The sequence below is a fragment of the Pithys albifrons genome, chromosome 1 (genome assembly GCF_047495875.1).
Source record: "Pithys albifrons albifrons isolate INPA30051 chromosome 1, PitAlb_v1, whole genome shotgun sequence".
Lineage (NCBI taxonomy): Eukaryota > Metazoa > Chordata > Aves > Passeriformes > Thamnophilidae > Pithys > Pithys albifrons.
Genome location: NC_092458.1, coordinates 12,846,437 through 12,860,160, shown reverse-complemented (window position 1 = coordinate 12,860,160; position 13,724 = coordinate 12,846,437). Strand labels below are relative to the sequence as shown.

The window sequence follows — 13,724 nt, the reverse complement described above, 5'->3', positions numbered from 1 at the left end:
CTTTACCAACTTTCCTACCACCAAATTCTGAAACAGCTATTTTTAAAATGCTTTTAAAAGTGGTTTGGGTTTTTTTCAACCCACAGCTATCAAATTTTCTTGATTTATTATTGTCATGGCCATAGCAATGATACAGATGTATTTTAAGCACTCAGAGATGAAAATGGACTTAACTATTGCTGTGAACGTCTGTCTTGTTCTTCATTGTACAGCAATGATTATGCAAAACAGGGCACAGGAGTTCATTAATTATTCAGATCCAAGTCTGTTTATCTGGAAGAAGTATGTATTAAGTTATACTAGAAGTGGGACTTTCACTGCCTGCCGTTGCCAACCTTTGTAACTAAAGCCCTTCCAGTCTCCAAATCATGTGGCAGAGAAATTTGAGCCCATTTTACAGATAAGGGATTGAGGAGAAAAGAGATCCTGTCCCTGCCCAGGGCAGTAGGTGGCAGGTGTGACAGGACTGGATACTGGATGCAGCCAATGCTGTCCTCACCCAGAATCTTATCAGAAAGTGCTCATCCTTTCCAAAGGAGATGAAATTCTCCTCACAGAGACTGCATCATTTTCAGTATTTTGTTTCTTCTTGTGTCTCTCTGAAATGCAAACTGTAGTGATAAAGAACTAGAGTGCTTGAGAAGGATGACTCCCAAATTAGCAAGCTATGGTTTCTTATGGAAACCCAGCATCCAAGCTATTGGTGACATTCAGCCCAGGATAATAAAAGGCTTACCAGGGTTCGAAAGACCTCCATTTACATAAATATGCAGAGACATCTGTTACAGTCATGAGTGACCTGCTGGTTTAAACTATCAGTAGGGGAAATGTCGTCGATCAGCATCGCCTGCAGTAGCAGGTGCTACTTTAGGCAGCAGGAATCACTGAAGAGGTTTTCAATGAACAAAGACGACCTTTCCGCTTGCCAAGAAGAGACATACGGGAAATCGAAACAAACGGCACACGCCCACGGTCTTTCATTTGCAAGACACGATGGGAGCTTAGCGTGTGCCTCTGCCTGCAAAGCTGTACGTGGTTGCTTATAGGTATGGTGTGACTGACAAAGTCGCAAAGTTTATGTCTGAGGAGTACTTATGATTTCAGATTCCCAAACAGGAATGAATCATCAAGATTTAATGGAAAATGTTCAAAACAAATTCATCATCTAACCCCAGTGTTTTTATTACCAGAGTATATGCCCAAAATAGTAATGTAAAACCACCATCCTAAAGGTTGTGATTAACTTAAGTGAAAAATTGCAGTTTAATTCTTGCTCACCATTAATCAACAGAGGCATGATAATATTCTAACCTTGTATAATGCAAGGATATTTGTATTCCTTGTTGGCTCTATGATACGGTGTTCTCTCCTCTTCTCTCCCCACTCACCCCCTACCCCATTCATTGCGTAATATGGCTTTGTAAGTACAGAGTCTGTCTTCAGTGGATGAATGACTGGGCAGAAAAATGGATTTCAAAAATTGGGCTGCAAAAAGGTTCTGATTTGGTGTGTTATATGTGACTGTAATTGTCAGCGGTTCTAAAAATTAAAATACTCACACAGTAAAAAGGAGTGTCCAAAGAACCTGTAGGAAAGCCACCGAAGTAGAAAAGTTGTCATTTGCAAAGTCTTCCAGAATTTAATATGCTCCCTCTGTGTCTCTTGTATATGTTAAATACAGCTTTTAATTATAATAAAAGGTACAGTACAGCTTGAGTACTTGATTCACAATATTTAATGGCTGCCTCACACTGGGACATTACAGCTCTAATAATTGTATGAGATCTTTAAATACCTTAATAATTCCCACCTCTGTTTTGATAACACATTTCATAGTAAATGAAGATAAAACAAAACCTGTTCTTTTCTCTTCCTTTGAACAGAGCGTGGATCACACTTCTCGTAGACCTCATCACATTGAGGTTGGGCTAAGATGAGCATAACCAGTGACGAAGTGAATTTCTTGGTGTATCGCTATCTCCAGGAATCAGGTGAATTTCTTGTCTTTCCTCATAATTCCCGGTCATAAATGAAATAGAAAAATTGGCTTTTTTCATGATATTGCTCTAGGAATGTAAGTGTTTCAGACTGATAAGCTCAGACTAAGTATTTCTCACACAAACCCACATTTCTTTGAAATCATGGTCTTGAACATAAAGTGCAAACATGCACAGGTACAGAAGTAAACATTGCAGTTAGGCAAAACATAAATAATGTTATGTTAACAAATGTTTTGGTAAAGTTGTAGCATGTCAGCCAAAGTCGGTTTTGGCAGCACAGGCACAAAGCACATGTCTGTTGTATCTTTTTTTATTAGCTATTTGAAACTGTCTAAATTAGTTTTATGTTGGCAGTAAATGGAAATCTGGGTGCAAGTTTCCCACCTCTATTTTCATATTGGAAAATATCACAGTGCTTTTCCTTTTAGAAGGAAATCTTAAAAATAAATCGAAACTGAAATTTTGGGTTTATTTTGTTTGCATAGTCTTGTTTCCACTCTTTGACTGCAAGAAGTGGAAGGTATCTTAGGTAATGGAAAATATTCTGTGAAAGTAGAGATGGTGGGGGGGAGGTGAGAAACATTGACAAACAATTTATGGCCAGCATCAGAGTTTACTTGGGTACTGACCCTGTGTTTTGTGTTGGTAAAAGTGGAATTGACTGAAAATATTTCATGTTTCCCGTGCTGAAACAAACAAACAAAAAATTCTGTGAAAAACAGATGCTGTCCTATCAGATGACTTGAAGCCAGTTTTAGAATAAGCCCTCCAGACCTGACACATGTCTTGCCCAGGGAACCAAAATTCCAGCAGGTTAAAGATAGGGGGTTATGTTGCTTCGGTTGGTCACTATGCATTCATTGGATACACTGGTTTTTGAGATGTTTCTTTTACTTGCAAGACTGTTTCAGTCCCAGCAACCCAAATCCCTAGGCAAAGAATCTTCACTGAAATTAAGAAGATTTATCATACATTTTTAGTCTTTTGTCTTTCAAAACTATTCTTTGAGAGTTCAATTGTGGCCTGTGTTGCTCTTTTCTCACATCATATTCCGCTCTAATAACAGAGCTTATAAAAAAATAGTTTAGATCTGGTGTGCAAACAGATGAAAGAAAAAGAGGAGCTAACAACACAAAAACTTAATCCAGACAAAGTTTACTTTTAAAAATAAGCTATTGTGTGCCACACTGGAAAGAGCTTTTAGACATTAGAACAGTGCACAGATGGACATAATCGAAGCATAAAGAATCCTGAAATTATCTTGTTCTTTTATTTGAGTTGTAGGAGATCAAACGTAACAGTGGCTTTTCCTGATGTGAAAAAAGAAAATCAACCTTTTTTATTCCCCTTCATACATCAATAGGTGGGTTAGTGTTGTGCAGTGATTCAGGAGGCTTTACAAATTCAATCAAGAATGGTGGTTTCATCCAAATGTCAGGAAAAAGTTATTCTAACTTTTAATCCATTTCCCATGTAATGCAATCACTTTTTGCCATTTTACAGAGAAGTTACATACAGTTTTTCGTGTTAATGGCAAGTTGTACTGCTCTTACCTTTTAATCTAGAGAGCCAAAAGTTTTTCTTATTTAATCCACACATACTAAAGGCATTCACAATAACATTTTCCCCCACTGTTCTGTTGTATTTTACATATATAAGAGAGTGGAAGTGGAGGTGAAATATTTGAAGAAATATTCAAATATGCTTTAAACTGAGCATATTAAAATCCAGATACTGAGTATGAATTTAGTAGATATATCTGGCAGTTTGTTAGGAATTTCTTTCAGGAAACAAGAGCTATAACGAATTATTAATCCACTAATCTGTTTTAAAAGCTTTTACATTTTACTTTGAATGATTTTTCCTACTCTCATTGTTTCTTACAAGGAAATTTTCATAACTGTATTTTCAGATAAAGTAGGGTAATAAGGCAGAAATTGTTATACAGCATTTTTGCCTTTTCCACCTGCTACTATAAATGCCATAAGATGCAGCAGCAGATGAAAGGTATTTAATACATAGTTAAGAAATAACTCATGCCAGATTTAAAGAGCTAGCATTTAAATACAGTTTGAGTTCAAACCCTTACAGTTTAAGAAGTTTGCCAAAATGAGGCTTATTGCATTGGTTACATTATTACATTGTTAACATTAGCCAAACCTAAAACTTCTAAAAATATCAGACACAGCCACAAAGGTTGCTTACAAGACCATACAAAAGTTCACTTGTTTTTTTCAGGTATCTCTCCTTTAATCTTATCATGTAAAACTTCCAGACTTTCCCATAATGTGTAGGCAGACGGTGGGAGGAAGAGAGAAACAGTGAAAGGAAATTGATATGGTGAAATAAATATATAAAAATCAAAATATCCCTGTAATATTTCATGTATTATGTATCGGCAATGTACAGAAATACTTGAGATTAGTTGAAACAGTATAGCAAAGATGCTGTTGGGTGCTCTATGCTTCATTATGAAACTGCTGGCAGATGATTGTACTAGAAGACCAGCTTTTCTAAATTTGAAGTTAGAAGTGAAATTTGGTAATTATATTTCCTCCTTAATTTTCTGTCGGGCCAGAAAACTTGCACAGGAGAATATTAATAGAGTTGAACTGCCTAAACCATTATGGCTGCTTTTTAACAAACCTTGGCGTGCTAAGGGGAGTTTCAGTGAACTGGAAAAAGCAAATGTTGTGCCAGAATTTTTAAAGGTTAAATGGGATGATCCAGGTAACCATAGGTCAAGCAAAATCATTGGAAGGCTGAGACTAAATATCTCCAGCAAAGACGAAGAGATGACCTCATGCCAAATGCCAGCCAGCAAGTTTTTATGGATAATAGATCTTGTCAAACAAACGTGATCCTGCTTTTTCCAAGATCAGAAATTAAGGTGACAGAGATAGCTGTGCTGACATTAATACACTTAGACATCTACTTTATGACATTTACTTAGTCTTGTTGACACTGCAGTTAAAAACAAAATGAAATAACAGTGAACAAAATCAGTGTAATCCAGGGTTACCAAATGGATTAAAAATAGGCTAAAAGAAACATCTTGAAAAAGGATTAGAGATGGAGAGTGTTCATCTCAGAGGTTGCTTCTAGTGAGAACTCACAGGAATCTGTTCTTGGCATAATACTGCTCAATAGCTTTATCAGTTACCTGGAAGGAAATATAAAATGATTCCTAACTAAATTTGCAGATGGAATGAAATAGTAAGTTGTGGCATTTGTTGAGTTATGCTGGCTGATCATGTGGTTTAACAGAAGAAATACAGCCAGGGACACAGCTTTGAGTTGCCTGCTGCTGGAGAAGGCACCCGGTCAAGGGGAAGTGCAATTGAATCCCTCCTATATAAGACAGAACTTGGACAAGTTAAGGTTCTAAATGTCCAGCTATATTAAAATAAGTAAGTAAGTAGTTGCCTCTTCACATAGGTGACTGTCTCAGTGTTTATGTATCCCCAGAAAAACAAAGCAGTCTGGCATAATTTCTATTTAGGCTCCATGGCTTAATCGCATAGGAATTGCACCACTAAGGGGACTAGGCGTTGTCACTTCCACTGAATGGCTCCTTCTTGAGATATAAAGAAAACAAGTGTTAATCTTCAGTTTAAGATCATTGCTTCCTATCCAAAGGAAGTCATGTAGTGTTTAGTTTTCTCCTTTTTGAATATGAACTTTTTTGGTGCACAGTTTTAAGTGGCCATTCTTAAAAGTGCTGAGTACTTCCAAGGATTATCTCAGGAGTCAAACTTTATAAAGTGAGTTATATTTGTTTGTGTGTGTCTTGATACAAGGTCTACCTTTAAGTGAAATGTTGGCCCCAGTTACTATAATCAGGCTTAATTATGTCTACACTAGGAGTATGTGAGTGTTGCAAAAGTGGCACACAAAATACTCTTGTGGTGGGCATAGTTATACCTACAAAACAGATACCTTGACAAAAGTGAAACAAGATATACCAAAGTAGCCACAGTTCTGGCGTCCAAATTACATTGATGCAGCTTTGCACCTCTTCAAACTCCTGGGAAGCCTATTTTTGCTGGCAGCCACCTTCACTGCTGACAGAGACCTTCTATTGGTTTTCTTCAGTGTTGAAAAAATTGCTCAGAATTCGTAATGTAGAATTTTCCTGTTCTGCTTTTCCCAAAAGAGAAACAGATAATTACTTGTCTTTTGGAATGAAGGTCAGAACAGTACAATGCAATGAGGAATAATCAGGATCCCAAGGAAATTTCTAAAATGTGAGTGGGGATGGCAAAACTAAGGGAAATCAAATCTCTCACACAGTTTTTAATCTAAAATCTGCTGTCATCTGTTCTGAGTGACAAATCCTATCGTCAGACTAAAGGCTACAGTAAATTACCTTCCCTATCCAGACCAACATATCAGTTATTAAAGCTTTTAAAAATTGGTATTTTTGATGCATCGATCAATTAACTATATTCCTCTTCTAGCACTTAAATGCATGTTGCAGTCTGTAATTCTTGTCTGAAAATCAGCTCCTCAGTTGTCTGTGGCTTCCACTGATCTCTTGTAGGGCATTTATTGTAATGGATGTCTGGCAATGACTGGTTAGAGTGAAGATTGTGTAATAGTTTCCATTTTCACTCATACTTTTACTTTTTGGTTTTATTTTTTCTGTGTTTTATGACACATTTTCTCAGTGTATAATCTGCATTTAGAACCTGTACCATGTCCAAGACAATAAAAACTCTTGCTAGATTCTTTTGCTAAAAGATGTCAATGACATTTTTAGATGCTGACTTGGGGCAACTTGCAGCTTAAAGCATTATACTTCAGAATTTTCATTTGTTTTCTTCCCAACCATAAAAATGGTGACAGCTAATAGCATAGTTCTTTTCCTTCTGTAAATTCAAGATGATAGCAGCACATTGGTCTGCTTGGTTCACAGTTGACAGGTTTTCCTTGTTTTCCTAGAAGATAAGATTTTCTCTCAGATTTTGAGCATGGATTAAAGGACACAGAGAGCACAAAGGGCTTCTGTGAATCACTGCACAAAATCCTTTGTAGTTAGGCATGTGCAAACATGGGTCTTTCCTGTTAACCACATCCAAGGCATTTTACTGTCATTCTGCCTTTGGAAATTATGAGAGAATACAAAATGTGGTTATTCTGAAGCTTTTAGGATTTCATCATTGTGTTGTTGTCCAACTGGATACTAGTCATCGGAATAGTACTAAATTACACTTTTTCCAGTGACATTTCTTATTTTTTTGAAAAAGAAGCAACAAAACTTGGAGGAAAATGCCTTTTATATAGAATCAAGCTCTTTTTTAACAAAGAAATTTTATACAAAATGTAAATGTCACAGTTTTCATGGGTAAATTCTCAGGCAGTAAGGACTGACTGAATACCAGTATTCAGTTCTTTTGAATTTGTACCCTTATGCAACAGTCTCTACTTACATAACCCTGTGTCATTTTTCTCTGAAGTCCCTACTTTTCCTGCATGATGTATGTTTAGAGTGCTTTTTTTGAACAACTGTCTATGGCACAGAGTTTCCTGAGTCACAGACGAGAGAAGTGCATGTTGAAAATAATTCAGATTAAGCATAGCATAAAAGATTGGCATATATAGGTCAGCTAAATTCGCTTCAAAGACAACTGCTTCCTTTGTGTAGGAAGACTGCTGCTAGGTAGAAGGGGAATGTACAGTGCATTTTTTTTCTTAAATTATTAAAATGTATACCTTGAAGAATCATTTATTAGAAGAATGAATCATGTGGTCAATAAAGGCACTTGTCCAGGGTGACAGTAAGAATAATAGAGTGTACTGATGGCAGAGCCAGTGGATAATGGTTTTTCTTTTGCCTTTTTTTATGTTTTGTTCAAATTTGGCTCAGAGTTCAGTCTGGATGGTATCTCAGGAGATGATAGAATCAGAGAATAGTTTAAGTTGGCAGAGACCTTTGGAGGTCATCTAATCCACATCCCCTGCTCACAGCAGGCTCAGCTGCAGCAGGTGGCTCAGAGCTGTATCCAGTTGGGTTTTGAGTGTCTCACAAGGATCAAGAGTCCACAATCTCCCTGGACAGCCAGTTCCAATACTTTATCACCCTCACAAAGTAAAGAAGTGGTTTATTTTGTTTCCTTGGAATTTCACACCTGTTTCAGTTTGTGCCCATTGCCTCTTGTCCTGTCACTGGGCACCACTGGAAAGGGTCTGGCTCCATCCTCTTTGCACCTCCCTCAGGTATTTATGCACATGAATAAGGTTGTCTTCTCCAGGCTGAGCAATCCCAACTCTCTCAGCCTCTCCTTGTCTGGCAGATGCTCCAGTCCATTGGTCATCTTTGTGGTCTTTCACTGGACTCTCTCCAGTGTATCTCTGTTGCTCCTGTACTGAGGAGCCCAGAACTGAATACAGCACTCCAGGCACGTCTCATCAGTGCTGTGTAGAGGGCAAGTATCCACTCCATTCACAAAAAGTAGTGCAGCTTAGAATGCTCTTGGCTTTCCTTGCTACAAGGGCACATTGCTGGCTCATGTTCAAGGAGCCCAGCCTTCTGCTCAACCCTGGAGAGCCTCAAAGATCCTTTAAATAACCAATACGTAAAGGTGCTGCCAACAGGGTAGTCACTGGAATGTTCTTGAAGCCCTGTACACAGCTACACTCCAAAGGTAAGGATGGAGACCTTACGTTTGTTGAGGGGAAAATGCATCCTGGAAATGACAACCTGCCAGCCAAAGACAAAACACACATTTTCATGTTGTTTCAGTACCAGTCTGTGGTTGTGCTGTTTGTGCCCACATACATGTTCTCCCTGTCTCCTGGGCCGCATGGGCTCTGCCTGCAGCTCGGGGCAGCTGTAGCTCGAGGATCAACCCCAGCTGCGCTGATGGGAGAGCACTGGTGTGTTTTATTTACCTTCTCCTTGCACAGGTTCTTTTGTGCTGGTGTAACTGGGTACTGAACAGGCAATACTGAATAAATAGGGTAATACATTTTTAAGGACATACATAAAACATGAGTGTTTAAACCTGGCCTTAAAGTTTCTGTGCCTCAATTTTCCTGTTTGAAAGCAAAGTTAATACTATATACAGTACCTCAAAGCAGATGTTGAAAGTTGACAGTCCTAAAATGTATCGAAATCCTCTGAGTAAAGATTATTACAGGATTGCTGGGACAATATTTAACATTCTTTTTCAGTTATTTCAGAGTACTGTTTAGGAATTTATAGGTGAATATATATCTCTAAACAGAATATGAGTGAGAGGATAACTGTTTTTCAGGAACTGGTATTAAGACTGAAGGCAGGGACTCTTTCACCTTTTCAGCTGTCCAGTGGCAAAGCTTTGGAACAAAACAAACTCCACTTCTAATTCTCATGATTTAGCACAGATCTGATCTGTGGACACGCAGTCCTATTTATGTGATGCATTATCCTTTTTAGGACCAGCCTACTCAAGTAAAGTAAAATTACTTTAAGGTTTGATCCAAATCTTTAGTATATTGGAAGTTGGCTTTTCATAAATTATTGTAGATAAATAAAGCCACAGTGTTGTTGTAGGAGTGCAATATGTGTTAAAGTGACCCTTGGATAAGAACACTTGAGAAATTTGACCAAAAAAAATTGATTGGTTTAAATTGAAATGTTTCATGAAAGTCATCTCAGAATTAATGTTCCATATATAATGGAAAACTGTCTGTAACTATACATATTGCATATAATATAACATATATGTATATATAACATCTCCAGCATAATATGTATGGAATAAAATAGCATAGTAGCAAAAGGGTATATTAGGGATTTACTAAACTGGCTGCTCCTTTTCATTTTAATCTCTCCTCTGCTGTCTGTATTTCTCCTAAACTGGAGAGGTAGTTGACTGTATGATTCCAGAAACAGTGAGACTGACTCTGAATTTGAAATTATGCTTCATGGTTTGAGAATGGGTAACTGCTAAAAAGACAAATCCATTTCTAAAATCAGAACTGCATTATTATGCACAGTTTATGTCTCTGCTAGTAAATGTTTATCATCTTTTTAAACACGAAGTAGGTTTAAAGAAAGTCAGAGTCAGCATTAAAAGGCAACAAACTTTATTGGGCTGCAGTTCTCAAAGCATTTTTTTAAACTTATCAAAGCTATAGATCTTGAGAAGAATAAAGCTGATAGGTTAAAAGTAAATACTTTTCCCAGCTTGCTTTAAAGATAAGCAGCTTGGTTTCTAAGCCAACAGCATCTGTACAAGCCAAAACCAATTGCTGACTTTTTCCATAAAGCATTGAATACATACTAGCAGTTTTGTGACCAGAGATCTCTTTATATATATATATATATGTATATACAATATGTATAAACAATATTTTCAAATGTTTTATAGTAGAATTCAAGAGGTCCTTTTGAAAGCTTCTTTCTGTTTATTCTACCCTGTTGCATAAGAGCAATATAAATGCCATGCAAGAAAGCAACACTCGGTGCAGAATTTTTAAGTTCATTTGACAGAAAGAAATACACTTGAGTATTTTGTTCTTTTGCCATTTGCAAAGCCCTGCTTACCTTGTAGTTTCCTCTAGGTCTCTTCACAGAGTTCTGAACTTGGTTCTTTTGATTTTTCCCTGGCCTGAAACTCACCATGCTGTATTGGATCTTGGACACTGAGCAGACAGGATGATTTTTAAGCCACACAAACATAAACAATTACACTTCTGCAAATTTATTACATAACACAAATTTTGGTTCTGATCCCTTTGTGTTGTGTTTTTTAAAGCTTGCAAAATGCAGTATTTTAGGGATATTCAGAAAATAGTGTGTTAGGTAGAAGCAGGCAGATGTCTAAAGGTCAAGATGGCTTTGCTAGTAAAAGCAGTGCAGTGCTGTGCATTTGTCACTTTACTGCTTTTCATGATGATTCTTTCCAGGCACAGTGAAAGAAGGTTTGTGTTGCAGCTTTGCAAGTCTTGCTCATAACCTGCATGCTGGGGATGCTCTGCCTGCACAGCTGTGGCAGTGACAGCCCAGCCCTCCTCACACCTAACCTGTGTCAGGACTCTTGTTTGTGGGCACCATCTGCAGAAACCGTCCTGGTGTTAGGTTCCTGAATGCCTACTGAGTGTCAGCGGTGGTGTCCTGCTGGTTACCACTTGTAGGTGTATATTAGAACAGAGAGAACATCACTTAAGGAAAGTATGTATGACTGTGAAAGTCTATTCTATAAATGTGATCCTTAAAACTATGCATATCTCTCCCTTTGGATGTTTGGCTGCACAGACAGAGCTGAAAGATAACAGCATCTTGTTAATCAGAGGAAAAGATTTTTCTTTCCTTGCTGTGGCCTTTGTGTGCAGTGTCAAACCTTGGCCATAGTTGCACTGAGTTGCTAGATCTGTGTTCATACTTATTTGCAATTGTCATTCTCATTTACACTGAGTGAAAAAGGGGATTCTCTCAGACCTTGTTTTCAAGAGATTTTTAAGTTCCTCTTTCCATTGCTCATGTTCTGTTTTCTGTCTGTATCGTATTTCTCTTTTGATTAACTTGCAGCCCTCAGAAACAGTGTGTGCCAAGTACTGCTCATCAAAAGATCATCTCCAAGTTGTATTAATCTTTTCCAACATATTTTCCTGCATGAAAAAAAGTAATATCTGCCAAAAACATTCTTTGGCTCATAATAAAATAATTTTGGGTAGCAGACATTTACTCCAAAGTCTTGGCAGAAGACGAACAGGCCAAATATCCAAGAAAAAAGGACGTAACATTTAATATTAGTGAATAATCACTTGTACAAAACTTTGGGTAACTAGGGATACTATAATTTTACCTACAGCTAGAAATCCATTCTTTATATTTCCCAGAAACTGTGAAGGAGGTTGTAATACAGGACACATTTCCCAGGGTTTTGGAATAATTTTAATCGTTCAGCAATCCTAATCTTGAAACAAATGCACAGGCCCTATTGTTCAGCTGATCTTTCTAAAAATATATTTCAACTGCAGATCTCTATTTTAAATTGCTAATGTATGTCCTTGTTAAGCCCTTTATGTAATTGCGAAGGTAAGACTTCAAAATAAGCAGACACTGCCAAAACCAGAGAGGCAGTCTAGGCTGTATTACCGAGAAAGAAAAAGCTCAGCTAAGAGAAGAATCTCAGTCTGCTGTGAATAATAAACAAGATACGGAGTAGGATTTTTATCCACCTTTGTTTTTTAACTGTTAGTGGAATCTTAACAGTGTCTTGAGGCACCAGATGCTTATTAACTGCAACCAAACTTTTTAAAGAGGAGTTGGTGTCCTTTTTGTGAAGTTTCTGCATATATGTACCCTGGGAGTTTATGACCATATCTTTATCGATATATAATTAAATTTAGACAGAAATCTAAGGGGAGTGATCCATGCCACGTTCTCAGTTCTCATTCACTGCATCATAGAGAAGGGGAAATACCAGGCTAAGATGGCAGCTGCAGTCAAATATGGTGAAGAACATCATTGTATTCTCTTGGGCAATGGCAAGAAATTACATCATTTACCCCAGGAACTAGATTAGCGTGTGGTGGGCCCTGAATTAAGAAAATAGAGTTGCTCTAAGTTAAGCTGTTTTCTTCTGATTTTGCATTCAGAAATTGCATTCAAATCTGCCCTTAGTGGTACATTTCCCTTGCCCTTCTCTACACTGGTAAGTCTAGACCTACAAAAGTCTTAATTTAACATTAACTATGTTGTTTGTACATCATTAGTATTTAGTGGAAATGACTTTTTTTAGTGGTCATATTACACTGGATTTTTTTGTGGATTTTCTTTTTCAACTGCACTAGTGGGGCTCTTAATTTATTTCAGAACACCACATTGCTCCACTCTTCCCTTCTTGCTTACCTGCTTAGATGGCACTCCCAGGACCCAGATATCAAACTTAAGGTGAATGTTTTTCCTCTGATTGCATCTGATTTCTTTGGCAAGCAATTGTGCAGGCAGCTGTGGAGTTACTTGGGTTTGGTACCAGCTGATTGGATTGTGTGGGGATGTCTGCTCCTCCTGCATGTGATTTTCTTTTGACTCATGACGCAGTGGAATGTTTCTACTTGATGTGTCTAAATCTCCCAGGATTTTTGCCCATATGCCCATTTATAGTCATAAAGATGACTTTCCTTTGCCCCTCACAAGCATCTTTTTTTTCCCTGCAGCCTGTTCAGCTGTAGTCAGCTCTTACGTGCCCTCCATTCTTGCATGAATTGTACTCCGGTAAAAGGCTCAGCAGGAGTGCCAGATACAAGGCTTAACTTAAGAAAACAAGCACTTGTGCATCTGGAAAACTTGAGGTTGCTGGTGGATCCCATTATAGCAACTGCAGTTGATTCTACTGAACCAGAAGTTATAATAATTTCTAAAGCCTTACTCATTTTTGTTTCCTGTGCCTGCCAAATACTTTAAAAGAGAACAGTGTGTTGCTTCAGAGGTGAGGATTGGAGGAGCTTGTATTAGGAATTTCCCAAAAGAAAGACAACACAATGCCAGAGAAATTAATTAAATAAGAAGTGTGGGTTATTTCCACTTGGAGATGGTTAAATTATTAGAGGAAAAGAAGGAATTGTCAGATAGTTTATGCCTTCCCTTTTTTATTTTCCTCTTCTCTTTCTATTGAGGTAATAACAACACTAATTTAGTGGTTTCTGGAAATTGAATCTACTGTCTCTGTATTTGCAAACCTCAGTCTGGACTGCTTGAGTTAAAGAAGAAATATTTCTTGAAGGAATGAC

The 13,724-nt window shown here is 37.6% G+C and overlaps 1 protein-coding gene across 4 annotated transcripts in view; it reads left to right on the top strand.

Annotated features, from left to right (window-relative positions):
* Nucleotides 1–13,724, top strand: part of TBL1X (transducin beta like 1 X-linked) — a 197,314-nt gene that overhangs the window by 142,057 nt on the left and 41,533 nt on the right. For all 4 annotated transcript variants that reach the window (XM_071564429.1, XM_071564605.1, XM_071564692.1 and 1 more), the window contains one exon: nt 1,884–1,991. In XM_071564429.1, coding sequence (XP_071420530.1) covers nt 1,934–1,991 — 58 coding nt within the window. In that variant the 5' untranslated portion in view covers nt 1,884–1,933. The remainder of the gene's footprint in view (nt 1–1,883; nt 1,992–13,724) is intronic.